General features: G+C 43.0%; 1 protein-coding gene across 25 annotated transcripts in view; it reads right to left on the bottom strand.

The window, feature by feature from the left end:
• Positions 1-21,284, bottom strand: part of DDX4 (DEAD-box helicase 4) — a 108,282-nt gene that overhangs the window by 73,819 nt on the left and 13,179 nt on the right. For 14 of the 25 annotated variants that reach the window (XM_038403228.2, XM_043514777.1, XM_043514775.1 and 11 more), the window contains 3 exons: positions 11,844-11,918; positions 5,297-5,347; positions 972-1,016 (listed from right to left, as the gene is read on the bottom strand). In XM_038403228.2, coding sequence (XP_038259156.1) covers positions 972-1,016; positions 5,297-5,347; positions 11,844-11,918 — 171 coding nt within the window. The remainder of the gene's footprint in view (positions 1-971; positions 1,017-5,296; positions 5,348-11,843; positions 11,919-21,284) is intronic. The other 11 variants (XM_038403243.2, XM_043514780.1, XM_043514783.1 and 8 more) reach the window with 3 other exon arrangements.

The raw sequence follows: 21,284 nt of genomic DNA, 5'->3' as shown, positions 1-21,284 counted from the left end.
ATGATTAACTCCTAACAAATAAAGCTGTTTTGGTTTTCTATCCCAGTGGTTCTCAACCTTTCCCAACTACTGTACCCCTTTCAGGAATCTGATTTGTTTTGTGTACACCAAGTTTCACCTCACTTAAGAGCTACTTGTTTACAAAATCAGATAGAAAAATACAAGTGTCACAGCACATCATTACTGAAAAATTGCTTATTTTCTTATTTTTACCATATAATTATAAAACAAAACTGGAATATAAATATTGTACTTACATTTCAGTGTACAGTATATAGAGTAGTATAAATGTCATTTTCTGTATGAAATTTTAGTTTGTACTGACTTTGCTAGTGATTTTTATGTAGCTTGTAAAATTAGGCATACATCTTAGAGGAGTTCAGGTACCCCCTGGAAGACCTCTGCAGACCCCAGGGGTATGTGTACCCAGAGTTGAAAACTACTGCCCTATCCCATCATTAAAAGGGATAGCCACCTTTAGGAGCGAGAGTTTTTAAATCCCAGGGATTTAGGATCAGACAGGGCTAAATCCTCAGGAAAAAAAAGTCTTCCTGTTAAAATAAAACCAAAAAGAGCTGAACTATAAAAAAAAAAAAATATTTAACAACTCATAAGCTATCCTAACTATGTTAAACCTAACCACACTATTATATACACATCTACCTACACTAAGATTAGAAAAAAGTACGTTGCGACATGGACACTGGAGTTCCATCTCACAGGCCTGGGTAGTAAGAAGGAACTGAGGGACGACTGGGCCCAGACTGCTCTACATGCCCTCAGTAGGAGAGCTTTCAGAGAACATGCGTGGCCTCAGACTCCAATAGTTGAAAGGCTGCAATCTCTAGCACATGGGAGCATGTGCACCAACAGTAGAATTTATAGGGACAGTCACTCGAAAAATGTTAGACTCCCTTGGAGATCGCAGATCCATTTGTTCTATCAGTGTCACTTCATCTTTGTTGCCTTACCTCCTCTCCTTGAAAGCATTCTTGATTGGCCATCTTCAGTAGATTCTTCAAGACAAATGCATTAAAATTAAAATTTTAACAAACTTGTCAGGTCTCTGTGCTGTGCTTAATTGTACACATCACTAAGGATTTTGGATCTTCAAAGTATTAAACTGGGCTGAAAGCTACACATTAACAGCTAGCATAATTGTATCAGACAAACAAATAGTACGTTATTTGCAACACACACATCACTTGCCACAGCACAGAAACCAACTTCCTACAGCCTTCCTGCATTAAGGTCCCACTATCAGAGGATGCAAGCAGCATTTATACAAGTGTTCCTGCAAAAACCTGACCGTTAAATTTAATTGTGCATGTTACAAGTTTGCAGAGTAGATGGGATGGACTGGAAATTAAGCCTGAAGGGGGTATAACCACTCCACCACTACAGTCAACCAGAACAACATAATTAGTGAAATCATTCTAAGAGACTCTCTTTTAAAGCTGGCTTTTAGTAAGTGAACCTTTATATCCTGCCTTTAAACACTAAGGAATATGCTTGATTCCTTCTTCCAATTAATAATTTAATTAAAAATAACTACCCACTTTTACAACGTTACTCTTTGGTTTAAACTGTTGTAGAATACATGCTTATGGTCGAAATAAGACTTGCCAAGTACATAAAAAAAAATTAAGCTCCCCATGTTAGTTTTTTCCCTTAATTTGAAATGGAAAATTAGTTACCTAATTTTTTTTTTTTAAATAGGACTGAGCTCTTACCTCAATATGAGAAATTGGGGCTGTACTTGTCTTCCTGAAAATCCTAAAGGCAGTTCAGACTCATCCATGAGGTTCTGTATCACATTCCTTTTGTTCTCACAGAGTATAATAGAATAATTTAGTAGAGATACCTACAGGACTTAGCTGGGATGGACGGTGGAAAGATCAGCCCCCAGAAAGAATAGGTAACACTTTCTTCTTTCTGGATCTTGAACTCTTCCCACTTCCAGGTGTCTGACTAACAAAATGCATAAGGCAGGAGAAAGAAACCCACACTCCCTCCTTTTCCCCCTAAAATCAGTAGTATTAAATCTGTACCTTATTCCCTGATAACCAGAAACTTCTATGCCTAAACTCTGTACAGTTTTCTTTTTACTTCAACATTATCTTAATGAAATTATTAATTCTATTTTGGGACCATCCTTTGAAGTGCCTTCCAGCTAAAGGATGCTTTCGCAAAGCAGTGATGACCAAGCCTGATGATCAGTTGAGAATGTTAGAGATTTCAACTCTGATGGCTGACAACTTTTCTACAGAGAATGCTAATGTGAAATATACTGAATGGGTTCTAATAGCTTCTGGAATTGGTTAATTAGGGGCTGCATATACTTGAGTGACAGCATTTAATTCTCTTAGTTTTGGAGGACTTGGATGCAGGCACTGATATTTAAGGTGGATGGAAACAAATAGAGGTGATGTTCTTGTGAATTGACTGGCTCTAATAAGGCACATTTCAACTTTTTACATAAAAGATGCTTTTTCTTTCAGGTATTGAAATTGTGGGTAACAATGAAAAGTAAAATGAATGAGATCAGAAGACCTAGGAACTTCAAATGAAAATGGATGGATACTCTCTTCCACAACACTTAAGTGATCAGTGATAGGATTTGGCAAATTTTACTTCTCAGGAAGATTGGCTCTTGCATCAACTCAGAAACAAGGTGCAATTATTTTTATTTATTTACAGTAGGGATAATTAGCCACTGGAATACCTTACCAAGGGATATGGTGGATTCTCCTTCCCTTTAATCTTTAAAGCAGGACTGGATGTTTTTAACTAAAAGATAAAAGCCTTTGATTCAAACAAGTTACTGGGTTTGATCCAGGAATTACTGCAAGAAATTATAGGACTTCTTTTTTGCATGATGTCACACTAGTCAGTGGTTCTCAACCAATTTACCATTGTGAGCCACATATGCAGTTCTCTGTGTGTAATGTGGGCTGCATCCACACAATATCATCATCACATACATACAGACACAGACACACTATATGGCCCTGAGGATGTCACATTGGCAGCAGCTGTGTGTTGATTGGGCCACAAGTGGCCTGAAGGTTGAGAACCACTGCACTAGATGATCACAATGGTCCCTTTTGGCCTTAAAATCTATTCTCCTAGGAATCAAGATACGTTGATAATCTTGAGAGGGGATCACAGAGCTATTTTAAATTAATCAACAAGCATGCATGCTCAAGTAAAGGTCACTTTCTGCAAGGTCCCTGGGGACAATGCCTCTGACTAATAAGTTGAAGAATATGTATAGATGATTCCCTAAAGTCCTAAGAATATCTTGTTTAAGATCCTGGGATTTGACAGGATCTTTTTCCTGTGAATAGTGGCAATTTTCACAAGTAAACTAGGCATAAGCAAACGATTTGAAAATTCCACATTAAATCTAAACTTCTACCAGATCCACCAATACCAGACAACCTCCCTGAGAAAGTGCAGAGAGAATGAAAGCTGGGGTCTCCATTGATCTATTTCACTTATTTTGGTCATAGGCAGCCAAAGGCATATCCTTTCCTTAAGGCCTATTTCTAGAGGGAGACAGACACAAATGGAGTTATATTGTTGGCAGGGTTTGAAAGTAGTATTGGATCCATTCTCTGATCTAAGTTTTCCCATACAGGTTTTATCCCAGACCTGATAGCTCTCTTGTGGGTATCTATTTAAGATACATATAAGGCCATTACTATGCCATTCAACTGCCACTATCTTTTTAACATATTTATCCTCAGCAATCTGTGAGATAGGGAAGAACTGTTGTTATGCCCATTTTTCAGATGGGGAACTGAAGGGCAAAGACAAAGTGATTTGCCCATGGTGGCATCAGAAGTCTGTGGCGGAACAAAGAATTGAACCTAGACCTGTGGTGTCCCAAGTTTGCACCTTAACCACTGGTCTATTCCCCTCTCGGAACAAAAAAGCAGCTTTAGCCCATATGAGCAATCCTAATCCTTGGATTTCATCAGAGGTGACAAAATGCTTGGGTCCTTGGTGGTGGTAGCTACCACCTTTAAGAAGCTTCTCTCAAGAGGATTTAACCTGAGAATTTTGAAGCAGAGGATTTGATGCGAACAATTATGTACTGTCCAGAGCGGCTATGGTCTTTGCTGCCAACCTCGAGTCTATGAACTCAGCAACTAGGCATATTTTCTCTAGTACTGACTTACATTTGTCTTGGTTCAGTAAATACAGGTTCTTGTCCAGGACAATGTGGTTCTAGTCCATCAGATGGTTGCCAATGAATCCCTGACGAAGCTCTGAAGTCCCTCAAAGGATGTCTATTTTTCTGTCTGCAAGGCTTTTTGCTGAGGGTGATATCTTCGCATGAAAAAGATTTTGCTTGCTGCTGCCTCAAAACCAGATTTAATAGCTAGACCAGCAATAGGTAAGCTGGAAGTGCTAAACAGTCACCGGCAGAATCTGGCATAAAGGTTGAAAGAACGGCTGTCTGAGCTACACTGTTATTTGCAGGAAAAGAGGTACTACCCGCACATCTGGAGGAGAGTCCAGGACCCATAAAAATGACTGGACAAATCCTGAAAATAATGGCATATTTAGGGAATCAATTAACTCTGCTAATTCAGTTACAGAAGGAAGCTACAACCATTTTGTGTTTGATTCAAAACAGGACAGACAAGACTATACTGGACTATCACAAGGAACTTCCTCTGAACCACAACCTCCAGAGTTCACTTTTAAAAGTTAGGAATATTCTTCTTTCTGATAAGCATTAGCTTAATTTTATGCTTTTCTCCAACCAACAATTAAGACATGTTTTTGTTAAAAGGTTACATTTTATTGCAGTGCGGAACAAGGAGTTCTCTAAGTTTACTGCTAAACTGCACCCTTAGCTCTGACCATATTAACCTTTTTTGTCCAGATTAAGAATAAAATTTTACATTTAAGATTGGTACTATGAAAAACTGCATTTTTAGCATGTCTAAAAATGTCCCAGTCTTTCAGTTTAAAGATTTCATAGACATGAAAACACTATCAAAGAAGTCTCAACATGAATGCTTTAAGAGGGAACACTGACGTACTTTCAATAGGAATTACAAAATACACTGTATAAAACAGCTCAACAATTGCCCTGCAAAATATTTAACATGTGATCATATCTACACACCAAAATAACGTCAGGCACAACCATATCAAACCACACTGGAAAGAGACTGACTGAAAGCTATTATAGTTCAACATGACATCTCTACAATATGTAGACATGTACTGATGGTGAATTATGCTACAAAAAACAGACTGGAAGAATCAAGCTCACCTCTCTCAAATCCAGAGCTGCTTCTTTCTTCAAATTTATTTCCTAGTGAAGCTATAGGGAATAAGACAAATAAGCTATAGCAGAAAAATCAACACAGGTATTCCCATAGATTCATACTCATAGTATTTTAAAAAGTCAGAAGGAACCATTATGAACTAGTCTGACTACACAGATAGTCCAGACCACAGAACCTCAACCAATAACCAGAATGGAATATTAGGATGAGAGTAACCTGAACTTGGAGGCCTTTTTCAAACCTTTCTACATCAGAGATACTGAAGGCAAATCAAACAGAATTTTGGCCTGGCAATCAAGATTACAGTCATCCCAACATCTTGTGAAAAAGTGATGAACATTTTCTTTTCTTTTTGGGGGTGATGGGTAGGGGCGGGTGGGAATAGACAAGTCTATGGCATGTCAACTCCATTTTTGGAGATAAACTCTAAAATCTTTGTCCTTCAGAGACCACTCCCGCAGCTACTACCTCAATTTACATACTCTAGCTCAGGGATCATCAAACTTTTTGGTCCGAGGGCCACATCTGGGTGGGGAAATTGCTTGCAGGGCCGGAACAGGGGGTTGGTGTGCGGAGGTGGAGTGCGGGGTGTGCAGGAAGGGACTCGGGGCAAGGAGGCAGAGGAGGAATGCGGGGCGTATGAGTGAGTTCAGGTCAGGGGGTTGAGATGCAAGAGGGGGCTCAGGGCAGAGAGGTGGGATGTATGGGAGGGTTCAGGGCAAGGAATTGGGGTGCAGGAGAGGGTTCAGGCTCCAGCCTGGCACCGCTTACCTAGAACGGCTCCGGGGTAGCAGCGGCACACACCAGGGCCAGGGCAGGCTCCCTGCATGCTGGCCCCGTGCCACTCCAGGAAAAGGCCAGCACCACATTCCTGCGTGGCCCCTGGGGGAGGGGGAGGGGGGGCTCACAGGACTCTGCGTGTTTCCCTCACCTGTGGGTACCTCCACCAAAGCTCCCGTTGGCTGCGGTAACCCATTCCTGGCCAACGGGAGCTTTGGAGAAGGTACCCACAGGCAAGAGCAGCATGTGGAGCTCTCTGCTGCCCCACCCCCACCAGCTGCAGGGATGTGGTGTGACCGCTTCCCAGAGCGGTGGGGAGCCTGCAGTGGTGGCAATCCTGTGGGCTGGATCCAAGGCTCTGAGGGGCTGGGCATAGTTTGCTCACCCCGGCTCTAACGTTATCCATGAAAACAGCAATAGTCTCCCTTAAGGCTTTTGCATCTAGTAACTTCCTGGCAATTGATGTATGCCATTACTGTTGTATTGGCCATTCTTAAGAATACATAACCTTTTTGCATGGGTGTTTCAGGGTAATCAGGGCTAATGACTGCTTAAATTATTTACCACAAGTTTCAGAGAGCGCGCTAAGGGGACCTAATTTCACAAATGAAACTAATATTTGTTTATTTCAATACCTCTCAGTTCAGCAGCAGTTGTGAAATTTAAAATTGTTAATTTCACACTGTTGCTTACAGCTTTGCCAAGACACAGCAATAGATGCAGCCACTGGATTTAAAGAACTGTTTATTCTTAAGATTTCAAAATATTATGAAAAAAGATAAAGGAGTATTTGTGGCACCTTAGAGACTAATGAATTTATTAGAGCATAAGCTTTCATGAGTTACAGCTCATTTCATCAGATGCATACAGTGGATAATATGGTGGGGAGATTTTATATACACAGAGAACATGAAACAATGGGTGTTACCATGCAGACTGTAACAAAAGTGATCATGAAAGGTGAGCTATTACAAGCAGGAGAGCAGGGGAAGGGAATCTTTTGTAATCAAGGTGGGTCAATTCCAGACTATTTCACATTTGGGGACAATGATATGCCTTCAAATCAACATGGTCCCACAATATGCCAACTTTTTTATGGCTGACTTAGAACAACGCTTCCTCAGCTCTCGTCCCCTAACGCCCCTACTCTACTTGCGCTACACTGATGACATCTTCATCTGGATCCATGGAAAAGAAGCCCTTGAGGAATTCCACCAGGATTTCAGTAATTTCCATTCCACCATCAACCTTAGCCTGGACCAGACCACACAAGAGATCCACTTCCTGGACACTACAGTGCTAATAAGCGATGGTCACAAACACCATACTATACCGGAAACCTACTGATCGCTATACTTACCTACATGCCTCCAGCTTTCATCCAGACCACATCACACAATCCATTGTCTACAGCCAAGCTCTAAGATACAACCGCATTTGCTCCAACTCCTCAGACAGAGACACGCCTACACCTACAAGATCTCTATCAAGCATTTTTACAACTACAATACCCACCTGCTGAGGTGAAGAAACAGATTGACAGAGCCAGAAGAGTACCCAGAAGTCACCTACTACAGGACAGGCCCAACAAAGAAAATAACAGAACGCCACTAGCCATCACCTTCAGCCCCCAACTAAAACCTCTCCAGCGCATCATCAAGGATCTACAACCTATCCTGAAGGACAGGTTTCAGAGTAGCAGCCGTGTTAGTCTGTATTCACAAAAAGAAAAGGTGTACTTGTGGCACCTTAGAGAGATCCCCACTGTATTTTCCACCAAATGTATCCGATGAAGTGAGCTGTAGCTCACAAAAGCTTATGCTCAAATAAATTTGTTAGTCTCTAAGGTGCCACAAGTACTCCTTTTCTTTATCCTGAAGGACGAACCCTCAGTCTCACAGATCTTGGGAGACAGGCCAGTCCTTGCTTACAGACAGCCCCCCAACCTGAAGCAAATACTCACTAGCCACCACACACCACACAACAAAAACACTAAGCCAGGAACCTATCCTTGCAACAAAACCTGTTGCCAACTCTGTCCATATATCTATTAAGAGGACACCATCATAGGGCCTAATCACATCAGCCACACTATCAGAGGCTCATTCACGTGCACATCTACCAATGTGATACATGCCATCATGTGCCAACAATGCCCCTCTGCCATGTACATTGGTCAAACTGGACAGTCTCCACATAAAAGAATGAATGGACACAAATCAGATATCAAGAATTATAACATTCAAAAACCAGTCGGAGAACACTTCAATCTCTTCGGTCACTCGATTACAGACCTAAAAGTTTCAATTCTTCAACAAAAAAACTTCAAAAACAGACTCCAACGAGAGACTGCTGAATTGGAATTAATTTTCAAGCTGGATACAATTAACTTAAGCTTGAATAAAGACAGGGAGTGGATGTGTCATTACACAAAGTAAAACTATTTCCCCTTGTTTATTTCCCCTCCTACTGTTCTTGTAAAGTGCTGGAAATGGCCCACCTTGATCATCACTACAAAAGGTTCCCCCCCACCCCACCTCTGCTCTCCTGCTGGAAATAGCTTACCTTTCCTGATCACTCTTGTTACAGTCTGTATGCTAACACCCATTGTTTCATGTTCTCTGTGTATATAACATCTCCCTACTATATTTTCCACTGCTTGCATCCGATGAAGTAAGCTGTAGCTCATGAAAGCTTAGGCTCTAATAAATTTGTTAGTCTCTTCGGTGCCACAAGTACTCCTTTTCTTTTTACGGATACAGACTAACATGGCTACTACTCTGAAATCTGTCAAAATATTATGAGGAATTCAAGTTGCAGTAAAATTGCAGCCACCATTAAAAGCCATAAATGTTGAATGAAAAGCATTCTAGAAAGCTCTCTTCACCCCCACTTTATATTTTACAAATTTCCATTAAGACCAAAGTTTCTTACTTAGTCTCAGTCCTAAAAGTCTTCGGAATAATTTCAACAAAAAGTCAGTCAAGCCATTTTGGTATTAGAGTGTGAGGGGAAAAAGCAGCATTTAAAAAAAAACAAAAAACAAAAAAAAAAAAAAACCACCTCATCCCCAATAGGGCTCCATCCTTGGTTCTCTTCTCTATCTAAACCATATACATCTTATCAACATAACTTGTTCTCTTTATACTGATCACTCAAATCTACCTCTACCCTGGAATCATCCTCCCTTTGGCCAAATTCACATCTTGGCCTGTCTTTCTGACATCTCCTTATGAGTCTTTCAACTCAGCCTCTACGTCACTATCACCCTCAATCCAGTCATCCAGGCCCACATTATGAGTGTCAACTTAATGTTGCATCCTCTCACCATACCTACACACCCAGGTGTTGTAAAAACCTTGTAACTCTCTCTTACAAAAGATCCAAGACTCTACATATAGCATTTAACACAGTTAGAACTCAATTGATGCTCATACACCTAATAAAAAGGAAACGCATCGAAGTACTTTCCTCTCTCCATACCACCAAAACTCTTGCCCATGTCTTCATCTTATGCCTTGACTCCTAATCTGTCCCCGAGTACTGCAACCTTGTCTCCACATTTTAAAAATTGCCATTAATCTCTTCCTGGCTATGCCACCCTCTTCTGAATCCTTCCACAGACTTCCCATCTCCTCCGCAGACACCAGTTTCCCTTCTTTCACCACTTAGTCCTATCCTAGCTAGCTATTCTGTTAGTTTATTGCTACTTCAAGCACATTTCTTCCACACTTAGATTCCCAGCTTTCACTAGACACCAGTTAGCACAAAAGCATTTGAGGGAGGAACTCTCTCCCATGTAGCCCCAATGCCTAGGTGATGCTCTGTACCTCGAAGTAGAACCCAGAACCCCCGTATTCACCACTATCATATAATTATGATCACTTTTGTATTAAGTATGCCATGTGAGGCATCATTTTAAAAGTTTTGATCTGTTGAACATTAGTATCTTGTTGGATTGCACGTGTCTTCATTATACATTAAGTTATAATGTCAAATTGCCATGTGTGTTACTGAAATATGTTGTCAGGTTGGGAGATGCCCACAGCCAACCAACCTTTAAATTGAAAAAAAAAAAAAAAAAAAAAAAAAAAAGCCAAAAAAATATGCTGATAGCCCATTAAAGGGAATCTACTCTCCCAACAGCCATTCCTGAGACTTCTCAGGGCTAATCTACACTGGCAGCGCTTTAACATGGCTTGTGTGGTCACGGCAGAGTGCTGGGAGATCTCCCAGTGCTCAATTTAAAAAAAACAAACAAAAAAAAACCCGACCACCTCAACGAGAGGCGTAGTTACCAGCGCTGGTGCACTGTCTACACTGGTGCTTTATAGCGCTGAAGCTTGCTAAGCTCAGGGTTTTTTTTTCACACCCACACGGAGGAGGGGAAGGGGAAATCAATCTAAGTTACGCAACTTCAGCTACGTGAATAATGTAGCGGAAGTCGACGTACTTAGATTAATTTACCGTGGTATCTTCACTGCGGTGAGTTGACTGCTGCCCTTCCCCGTCGACTCTGCCTGCGCATCTCGTGGCGCTGGAGTACAGGAGTCAAAGGGAGAGCACTCAGGGATAAATGTATCACTCCTAGACTAGACACGATAAATCGATCCCTGCTGGATCGATCGCTGCCCACCAATCCGGCAGGTAGGGAAGACATACCCCGAGACTCTATGCTGGTGCACAATTTACTTATTTCACTGAAACCTCATCCTCTTCCTTCACCCCACCACTTGTTTTGACCACCTGTTGCTTTATATTTTGTCATAAACCAAGACTGTAAGCTCTTTGAGGCAGGGACTGTCTAAATCTTGCCTGTACAGCACCAAGTACAACAGAGCTCTTATTCCCAACTAGGGCCTCTACGAACTACTATAATACAAATAACTAATTTTAGTTTTCCTGCATTAAATATTACAAATTTGATGTTTGTCCACTCTCCCAATCTTCCCCCTTCCCACCAGTAATTTGTTTCTACTGCAGCAAAGATAAGTTCATGAAAAAACGCTACACGGGAAAGGAAAACTCATACAACAGGAAGAAGCCACTTACATACTTCCCTGCATATGCATAATAGCACTTTTCCAGCAGTGCGATACTACAAACTATTACGCATTCATGATTTTTTGAGATGACAAAACTACTATTGTGAAGGGTGCAAATGTGATCACATTGATTAAAATGGACTCATTTATTTTGAGTCATACAGCACCTTTTAAAGGTACAGAGGAAATAAAGACACATTAGCTCCTAAAGTAATAAAACATACTGTTAGCAGTACCTTTCCATACAAAGTACAGTGAATGCCCGACATTGAAACCAACCAATTTTTAATAGCTACGAGTGTAAATGAAGTATCTGAGAGCTGTTACACTGACAGAAAAAAATATTAAATTAACCTAATTGAAAACAGAAGCAAACGAAGGAAGCAGATACCTTCATTTTGTCATAAGACAAAATGTAATTAAAGTTCTCAAATTGTTTTCACATTAAGCTACAACTATTCCACACAGACATCTGCAGCAACATTCAATGATAGATAGTACCAATAAGTTATCAGAGTTTACAAAATAAATTAAATTTCTTCTGCCCTCAGTAAACAAGGACCAATATATCTAAACAAGTATAAAATTAATTTGTAAAAGCAAAAGTTCTGGGGCACCAGTAAAAGGCCTTTGTTTTTCATTACAAATTAAAAATTTACATGAATACAGCAGGACTATAAATAAACATTAGATAATACATAGCTACCTCTGTTCCCAAAACTCCTTCCAGTACCAAACCCACCCCGCACGGGTTGACTTCTGTTAGGTCTCACACCAGCATCTGGGGAAAAAAACAAAGAATTATTGATTCAGATATCAATACATTAAGTTTTTCTATTCCAAAATATCCAAGTTAGGACTAGGCTATACCTACAGCCATTAGAGAGAAATCAACCCTCAACTCAAGAAATAATCTAGTTACTAGCTATGCTAAGAGGAAACTTTTCCCTTTGCTTGTGTCACAATATAGTAACGTATAATGGGCTAGGTGTCAGATTTTGGTTTTGTCAGGCATCAAACAGATCACTTTTGATAGAGAAAACCAGACTAGATGGACTCTCAGTCTGTTCTAATAAATGATTTTTTTTTCTGAACTACCAAACTCAAAGTTGTTTAATTAAAGTGGTCACTAGAGACATTTATTTTAAATTGCCATGTGTACGTTCCCAGGCAAGATATACGAGCAAATATGACTTCTGGGTAGAGTCATTTGTGCATGAAAGAGTGAAAGAAAATTTATCTTAATTTAGACAGATGCAAAATGCGCATAATCAAAAAACTGCATTCTGTTATGTGTTAAGCTGCCCTATCAACAGGTGTTTTGGTGCTTTTACTAATTACCTGAACACTGCTCCTATTATATATTGCCTTAGAGTTGGGATAAGGTGGATAATTTATGATAAAGTATAATGTTATTGGTGTAATTATTACAAAATATTTTCTAAAGAAATCTTGTATGGATCTGTACATAATTATTCAAAAGAAAAAAAATAAAGCAGAACTTGTTACTTCATTAATAGAATGGAGACTCACTGCATGCTTTAAACCGCAAGCAAGCTTAAAAAAAAAGCTAATGATTGCATTATAAAATATACTGTAAACCTAAACTACTACTGGAAAAAGTAAAGGCGTACATATGCAAAAAAAGAATCACTACATGCTGTGGAAGTAATGAAATCTTGGAATCTTCACTACAGATGCCACTATGGCAGCTGTTAGATTTTGTTTTGTCCAGGTTTCTCACTTCACTATTCTGAATTATAACATGGTTCTACTTATTAAATGGAATGCAACTTGAAAAATTGTTTTAGCTACATCTATTCCAATCTCTCTGAAGATGTTTTGGATAAGTTTCTATTCCCTGTGCTGTTTGAAAGAGACTCTGAAAACTGACTTAACTGCCATAAGAACAAGAACTTAAGAACGGCCATACCGGATCAGACCGAAGGTCCATCTAGCCAAGTAGCCTGTCTTCTGACAGTGGCCAATGCCAGGTGCCCCAGAGGGAACGAACAGAACAGGTAATCAAGTGATCTATTCCCTGTCACTCATTCCCAGCTTCTGGGAAACAGAAGCTAGGGACACCATCCCTGCCCATCCTGGCTAATAGCCATTGACGGACCTATCCTCCAAAAATGTATCTGTTTCTTTTTTAAACCCTGTTATAGTCTTGGCCTCCACAACATCCCCTGGCACAGAGTTCCACAAGTTGAGATAACAGCAAGGTGTACCCTGATGGATGACCCTGCCAGGCCCTGTTTCAGATGTAGGAAGTACTCCAGGACCAGTGGTATAGATGCCTGGAGTGGAGGTGCACAATGCTGAGCATAGCAGCAAGTGAACCTCTTCCACTTAGCTGGTAAGTGGCCCTGGTGGATGGCTTTCTGCTTCCAAGCAGAACCTCCCTTCCTGGTTCCAAGCACAGGAGCCCCAATGGGTTTAACCATGAAGCTTCCAAGCCACGAAATGGAGGGACTGGAGGTCTTCGTGGTGAAGGTGACCATGGCCCTGGGTGTTGAGATCTAGGCAAAGCGGTAGCAGGGGTGTCCACGGACATCTCCAGAAGCGTGCTGCACCAACTTTGGCGTGGTCATGCTAGGGCCAACGAGATTATCTCTGGTTTCAGAGTAGCAACCGTGTTAGTCTGTATTCGTAAAAAGAAAAGGAGTACTTGTGGCACCTTAGAGACTAATAAATTTATTCGAGCATAAGCTTTCGTGAGCTATAGCTCACTTCATCGGATGCATCCATATGAAAGCTTATGCTCAAATAAATTTGTTAGTCTCTAAGGTGCCACAAGTACTCCTTTTCTTTTTGGGATTATCTCTGCAGATCTTGAGCAGTACCTTGTGTACGAGTGGGACCAATGGAAAGACATACATGAGGCAGTCCCCCCAAGATAGCATGAACATGTTTGAGAACAAGCCTGGGTTTCCCCCACACCACCCAAAGGAGCAGAACATTGGACACTTTCTGTTGCAAAAAGATCTACCTGGGGAAATCCCCACCTTTGGAAGATGGAATGTATGACATCTGCTGAGGTGATCCGCTAGTTCATTCTGCACTCCCGGGAGATAAGATGCCTCCAGATGAATTGAGTGGGCTATGCAGAACTCCCATCGCTGACGGCTTCTTAACACAGGAGAGAAGAATGGGCTTCACCATGTTTATTGATGTAGAACATGGCAGTAGGGTTGTCGGTCATGATTACAAGGCTAGTGCGTGGCAGTCGTGACAGGAAGGTCTGGCAAGCTAGTCGCACCACTCAGAGTTCCTTGATATTGATATGGAGCGAGAGCTCGTCCTGCGACCATAGGCCTTGTGTTTGGAGATCTCCCAGGTGAGTCCCCCCAAACCAGAGCTGACACGTCCGTTACTGTGAACGGAGAGGGTTGGGGCTGTTGGAGAACTCCTTCGCAGACTATCCGAGGGTCGAGCCAACAGAGGGACTTGGGTATGTGCTCTGGCACTGACACCGAGTCCAGGCTGTCGCACCCTGGGCGATAAGTCAAAGTGAGCCACGTTTGGAGTGGTCTGGGTCTCAGTCTGACATGTCGGACCACGCAAGTGCATGCTTCCATATGGCCGAGGAGACTCATGCATGGGGAGTATCTTGCCTAAGGCTTTGGATCACGTCTGTTATTGCTTGGAATCGGGTCTCTGGCAGGATTGCCCTTGCTTGTGCTAAGTCCAACACCACCCTGATGAATTCTATTCTTTGGGTCGGTGACAAGGTCGACTTGTTCACACTGAGGAGGAGGAGTCCCAGTCTCTCGAAAGTAGCTCTCACTAGTCCAACTTGAGACTCCACCTGCTCCCTGTAGCGCCCTCGTAACAGCCAGTTGTCAAGACAGGAATAAACCTGTACCTGCCTCATGCGAAGAAAGGCTGCAACCACCGACATGCGCTTGGTGAACTCCTGCGGGCCCGTTGATAAACTGAATGGGAAGACCGTGAACTGATATTGTTTGTGGTCAACCACAAACCACAGGAATCATCTGTGTGCAGGCCGAATGGCTATGTGAAAATATGCATCCTTCATGTTGAGAGCAGTGTGCCAGTCTCCTGGATCCAAGTAGGGAATGATTGTGCTCAGGTAAACCATGTGGAACATCAGCTTGACCAAGAACTGGTTGAGTCCTCACAGATTTAAAATCGGTCTGAGACTCCCCTTTTGCTGTGGGGATTAGGAAATAATGGGAGTAGAATCCCCTGTTCCTTAGCTCCCGAGGAACCTCCTCCACTGCCCCTATAGTGAGAAGCAACCGACTGCACCTCCCAGATAAGGAGTTGCTTGTGAGAAGGGTACCTGAAGAGGAATAGGGAAGGGGGGTGGGAGGGAGAGGAGGAGCAGAATTGGAGAGAATATCCCACCTCTACTATGTGAAGGACTCAATGGTCCCATGTTATTTGGGACCAAGCACGAAAGAAGTGGGATAGCCAATTCATGAAGCCAAGGGAAGGATCTGGTGTAGTGACAGGTATGCTGTCCTTGAGTGCACCTTCAAAAGACCTACTTTGAGCCCGACAAAAGTTTGGTAGGGCCCTGGCCCTGACCTGACTGGGGGTGTGCCTGCCATTCCTACTTCTCCTTCTATAGAAGTCCTGTCTGGGTCGAGGAGGGTAGGAACTGCTGTTGAGGTTGCGGTTTGAAGTGTTTATGCTTGGTTGCAGGGGTGTGCATACCTAGCGACTTCATGGTCTCCCAGGAGTCCTTCAGGATGTGCAGCTTGGAGTTCGTCTGCTCTGAGAATAACCCTGTGCCCTCAAACAGCAGGTCCTGAAGGGTTTGCTGCACTTCCAGGGGCAGCCCATACACCTCCAGCCATGAACCCCTTCTCATGGGTAACCCTGATGAGAAGGTGTGGGCGACAGAGTCCATCGCATCAAGGGAGGCTTGAAGAGCAGTTCATCCCACAGCAGTTCATCCCTTCATCAATAATGGCCGTGAATTCAGCCCTGGAGTCTGATGGAATTAGCTCCTCCTTGAACTTCAACATGGAGGCCCACGATCTGAAGTTGTATCTGCGGAGGACAGCTTGTTGGGTAGCAATCCTCAGCTGCAGGTACCTCGTTGAGTAGACCTTTCTATCAAAAAGGGCTAATCTTTCAGACTCCTTGGATTTCGGAGTCGGTCCTTGTTGGCCCTGCCTCACCTTCTCATTGACCGTGGGTCACTACTTGGAAGCAGGGCTGCGGATGCGAGAACATGTCCCTTACATGGGACAAAGTACTTGCACGTCACGGCCCCTCAACGTAGGCAGGATCGATGCTGGGGTCTGCCACAGCACTTGGATATTATTCTGTATAGTTTTTAATTGGGGCAGAGCTACCCTGGAGGAACCTTCCAGCATTAGGATATCGACCATGGGGTCCTCTGGCTCAATAACCTGTTCCGCCTGCAATCCCATGTTGCAGGCAATTCTGTGCAAGAGGTCCTGGTGTGCGTGGTGGTCTATCAGGGGATGTCCCAAGGCCGAAGTCCCTGCAACCACCTTGTCCAGGGACAAAGATGAGCTCTCTAGCGTCCTCCTGGTCAGTGCCTATGGGCTCTGTGCTGACCGTTGTCATGGCAGTGGTAGTTTGGCCGGCTGTCAGGGATGTTGCCACGGTTGCTTCAACCGTGTCCTAGACAGGTTGTGGGGCCTGTGCTGGCATCGATTCCTATCCCTGAGGTGCCGGGCGATTTTTGTGTGGCTGGAGTGCTTGAGCTTCGAAGATTACTGACCAAGAGCCCCGGAAAGTGAGCCCTGGGCCTGGTGATAAGCCCAGGGAATCCAAAAGAGCCATCGAGGCTGTGGCTACCAATGTGGAGACATGCCATCGGTGCCTCATTTCTGTTCCAATCCAACCTGCACCTGCTGCAGCATGAATAAAATGAATTCCCGTCTGAGTCAGACGACACTGATCTAGTTTGTGATGATCATGGCGGTGCCAAGTGGTACTGAGCTAGGACCAGTGCCGCTCTGCCGGGACTGAGCACGAGGTCCTGAGCTGGAGAACGGTGCCTCCGTGATGGTGAACCTTAGCAGTGCCGAGGTGAACGGTGCCGTGTCAGAGAAGATGATCGCTGCATCATGGCCGGCTTGCCTCTAGATGGCACCACAAGCGACAGAACCAGAGGCTCATCCCCGATAGACAGAGGTTGAGGGGCCACCACTGTTATTCGGTCCCTGGTGGCTTCAAAAGTGTCTGGGATAGAAGAGGACTCCAACTTCTCCACCTGGCACTGTCTGTCCGGGAAGTTGCTAGGCGTCAGGCTCAACAGTCCCCCCGGGGGGAACCGAAGTCAACAGTGCCGGCTCCTGGTCCTTGGGCGCTGAGTGCTCCTTCATGGGACGTATTGCTGTTGCACCTGGCACTGCCTTCGGCACCCAGGAACAAGCCCTGTTCTTTTTCTTGTGCCGTTTGTATGGCACTGGTGAGTGCAAGCGGTGCCTGGTTATCTGTGCCGTTTGCAGTGCCAGTGCCGAGGGTCTCTTGAATCAGAGTCTTTCGTTGACGCCATGTTGCGCACCGAGGCCAGAGCGCTCTGCACTGACACACTCAGTGCCAGATCCCAGCGCTATGTGGCAGGCTATGGATGGAGAGCGGACTTCATCAGAAGTTGTTTCAGACAGAAATCCCTCTTTCTTCGTCCTAGGGTGGAAAGACCAGCAGATTTTGCACCTGTCTGTTTGGTGCTCTTCCCCCAGACGCTTCAGGCACATGTCGTGGGAGTCACCCATTGGCATGGGCTTACCATGGGTCCTTCAAGGTTTAAACCCTTGGCCCCGAGGCATGCCCCGGCGTCGAGGAGAGGTAAGGGATAGGGGAGGACCCTGTACCCTAACCTGAACTACTCTATAAACCATGTACACAAAACTAAAACTAACTACTAACTGAAACACAGACTAAGACTACAGACTAAAGAAGAAAGCTAAGGGATGCACTTGCTAAGCAAGCAAATGCAGTTCCATCGACCATCACAGAGAGTAAGAAGGAACCCAAGGGGGTCAAGTCGGCAGGGTCATATATCGAGTACCATGAAGGCGTGACTCCGGGAGGCTCCACAGCCAACCTGACGGGAGCTGGTAAGGGAAAAATTTCCCACGACCGTGCACGTGGCACGCACACACTTGATTGGAATGGACATGAACAAGCACTAGAAGTAGCAGCAGCTTTTCTCACTGATCCATCCCATCTTCCATTCCTTAGAGGCTTTCTGCTTTCTCTTAATCACCTGTTTGAGCTGCTTGCTTGTCTGCAGCCTTCCCTACAAATTTTTCCCCCTGCTTGAGATTAAGGCTTCAGATAATTTCTGCAACTTCGACTTCCAAGCCTCCTCCACATTCAGTTCTTTGAGTTCTTCAGTCCAGTCTCCTTCCCTAATGAAGTCCCTTAATTTTTTTTTTTTTTCCCAAGTTTGCCCTTTTGAAATCAAGGACCCTAGTTGCAGATCTATTGCCGTTTATCCTTCCATTTAGGACGTTGCCACCCCTCCAAGGGAATGCACTATAAGTCACTGTCTCCAGCTTTTAAATGAGGTCACAGCAGGACTGGATGCACACACAGCTTGAGGCTTTAGAAACTACAAATAACCTTTTTTAGATATCTGTTCAGTTTGTAGAGATTGAAAATAATGTGCAAGACTTTTATTCTTCAGAATAAGAAAAATACCAGGAACAAAACTTCATCCCCTTTGTATGGTTCTGGCACCACTGCTCTATCTCCTATATTTTAGCAGGACCATTTCCCATAAATCTCAAGAGAAGACACTAAAAAGAAAAGGATTTGGAAGATAACTGGGATCTGACACAACCTTGCCCTGAGGGGCATATCTTGTTCATTTCCTAACAGCCAGCAGCCAAAAGAAATAACCAAGAATGCTGTTGAAAACAGGGGAAGAGAACTTAACTGTCAATGAAAGTAGTGCCAGGCCTGGAGCGTATCTTTAGATATGCTGCCATGACAGCCCTGCTCTCCTTAAAAAACTTTCCTTTGCCATGATGCCTACAAAAATGTTAAGCCATTAGTGCACTGATGCCACTGCCTGCAATGCTGACTAATACCGTCTGATTATACTCCCCATTCTTTTACCATACTCCCATTAGCCTGTCTGTATCCATCTTTTGTTTTAGACTGTAAGTTCTACGGGGCAAGGACCATCTCCATTCTGTGGTTATCCACAGTAGAGTCTTGGTCTACAATTAGAACTTCTAGGTACTATGGTAATACAAATAATACAACCTCTGACCCCTTTAATGAGATCTGAACTAGAGCTGGGCAAATAATGGATTTTTCAGTTTGCTAACCATTTTGCAAAATTGAAAACATTTTGGGTTAAAACATGTTTTGAAATTTTTGGCAAATCAAGAAATGTAAAACATGTTGAGTCAAAAGGTTTAGTTTCTACTTTCAGGCATTTTGAAGAGGCAAGTGTTTACAAAATGAAGACAGAGGGGAGGTGATGGCTTTATAAGCTTTAGCCCTGTGGTTAGGACACTCACCATCATGGTGGGTCACTGAACTAGGGAAAGAATGAGAATGATTCTTACCGCCTAGTAATTAGTATGCTCACCCAGGATGTAGGAGACCTGGATTCAAATCCCTGCTCCGATGACTAAGTATTAGAAAAAAAAGAAGAACAGCTTCGAGATGAGAGACTGAGAAAGATCCATACTCAAATATTCCATAGCCCAGTGGCTAGGGCGCAATCCTACAATGGGGAAGACAAGTTCTAATCCCCTTTCCACATAATTAAGAGGAATTGAACCTGGATTTCCCTCATCCCAGGTGAGTGCCCTAATCACTGGGCTAAAGATTATAAAGGCAGTACCACCACTTGCTCCTGGTTTATGAATCCTTTGCTTTTGTTAAAACGACATTTTTCAGGTGAAAAAGTTTCATTTTGACATTACCTAAATGTTTTGACTTTTAGTTTGCTCAAAACATTTTGACAAACTACATGAAAACAAATTGTTCCACTTGACATGAAACAGCATTTTTTGGCAAATGAACTATTAAACTATTAATAGCAACAGTTCATTCATCTCTAGACTGGACTACTTCCCAGAGAAATTGAATCCTTTCTCCTTCCCCTCCAAAAGGTTACAGAGATCTGGACAAAACTGAAGGACAATTTCTTAGAAACTAAAGACTTACTCGGAGCTATGGTCCATCTAGATCAGGATACTTTTTTTTTTTTTTGCAATATTTACTATAACACGATCTTGTAATTTATTCAAAGAGGAAGTGGACCTTTGTATCCTACTATGTTCTTGGCTTCAATGACATCCTGTGACAATGAGTTCAATAGTCTACATGTATTATTAGTATTGTGTTTTATCTTTTTTGCCAGTTTCATCGAGTATCCCCTGTGCTCATACTGTACTATGAGACAAAGAAAAAGTGCCTGATCAGCCTTGTCAAAAATATTCATTACTTTGTACTCTTATCAAGCCCCTCTTATGTGTCTCTCTAAAGTAAACAAACTATCTTCTTAGTCTCTTTATAGGAGAGTTTTTCCACGGCCACAGATTGCCAACTCTGTTTGACTTACAACAGTCCCATACCTGCAAGGTAATCTTGAGTGCCTTCACATTCTTAGGATCTCAGCTCATCTTCACGTTGAATAGTTCAGATTCCTCCAACAAAGTTAAGCAGCTTTGCTTGAACTTCCTGAGACAAGCCACAAGTATGAAGCCCAACAGAGCTTTTCAGAATCATTGCAAAAATCAAACAATTGGGTTGCTTTGTCAAAAAATAGCAAAGATGCTCTCAAGGAATGCTCGAAAAGCTGCTGTCCCTCAGGACAGAGGTTAAGGAACTCCCTGTCATCTAACATGTGATTAGCTGACATGGATACCCTAGTACACAAGAATTTGTAGTGAGCCATGACAGCCTACTAGCTGGAAGCTATAGAAGCTGCTAATTAGCAAACCTTTCTGCACAAATCATTCAGCTATCAGAACTCCTTTCTATGTGTAGCAAAGATTATCAATGGTCAAGGAAATCATCAGTGAACCAACTGCTGAGTGTTAACATCAAACCTTTCTCTTGGAACCTAATGAATAAAGTTTCTGAGCAGTCCACAGAAGTAGGGTGCCTCCAAATATCCTTGCCCAGGTCCAGTAAGCCCTTCATGGGAAGGGCTGCTCTACCCTTT

The sequence above is a fragment of the Dermochelys coriacea genome, chromosome 5, assembly GCF_009764565.3.
Source record: "Dermochelys coriacea isolate rDerCor1 chromosome 5, rDerCor1.pri.v4, whole genome shotgun sequence".
NCBI classification, from domain to species: Eukaryota; Metazoa; Chordata; order Testudines; family Dermochelyidae; genus Dermochelys; species Dermochelys coriacea.
The sequence above is the reverse complement of the archived record's forward strand: the minus strand, read 5'-3'. Positions and strand labels throughout refer to the sequence as shown.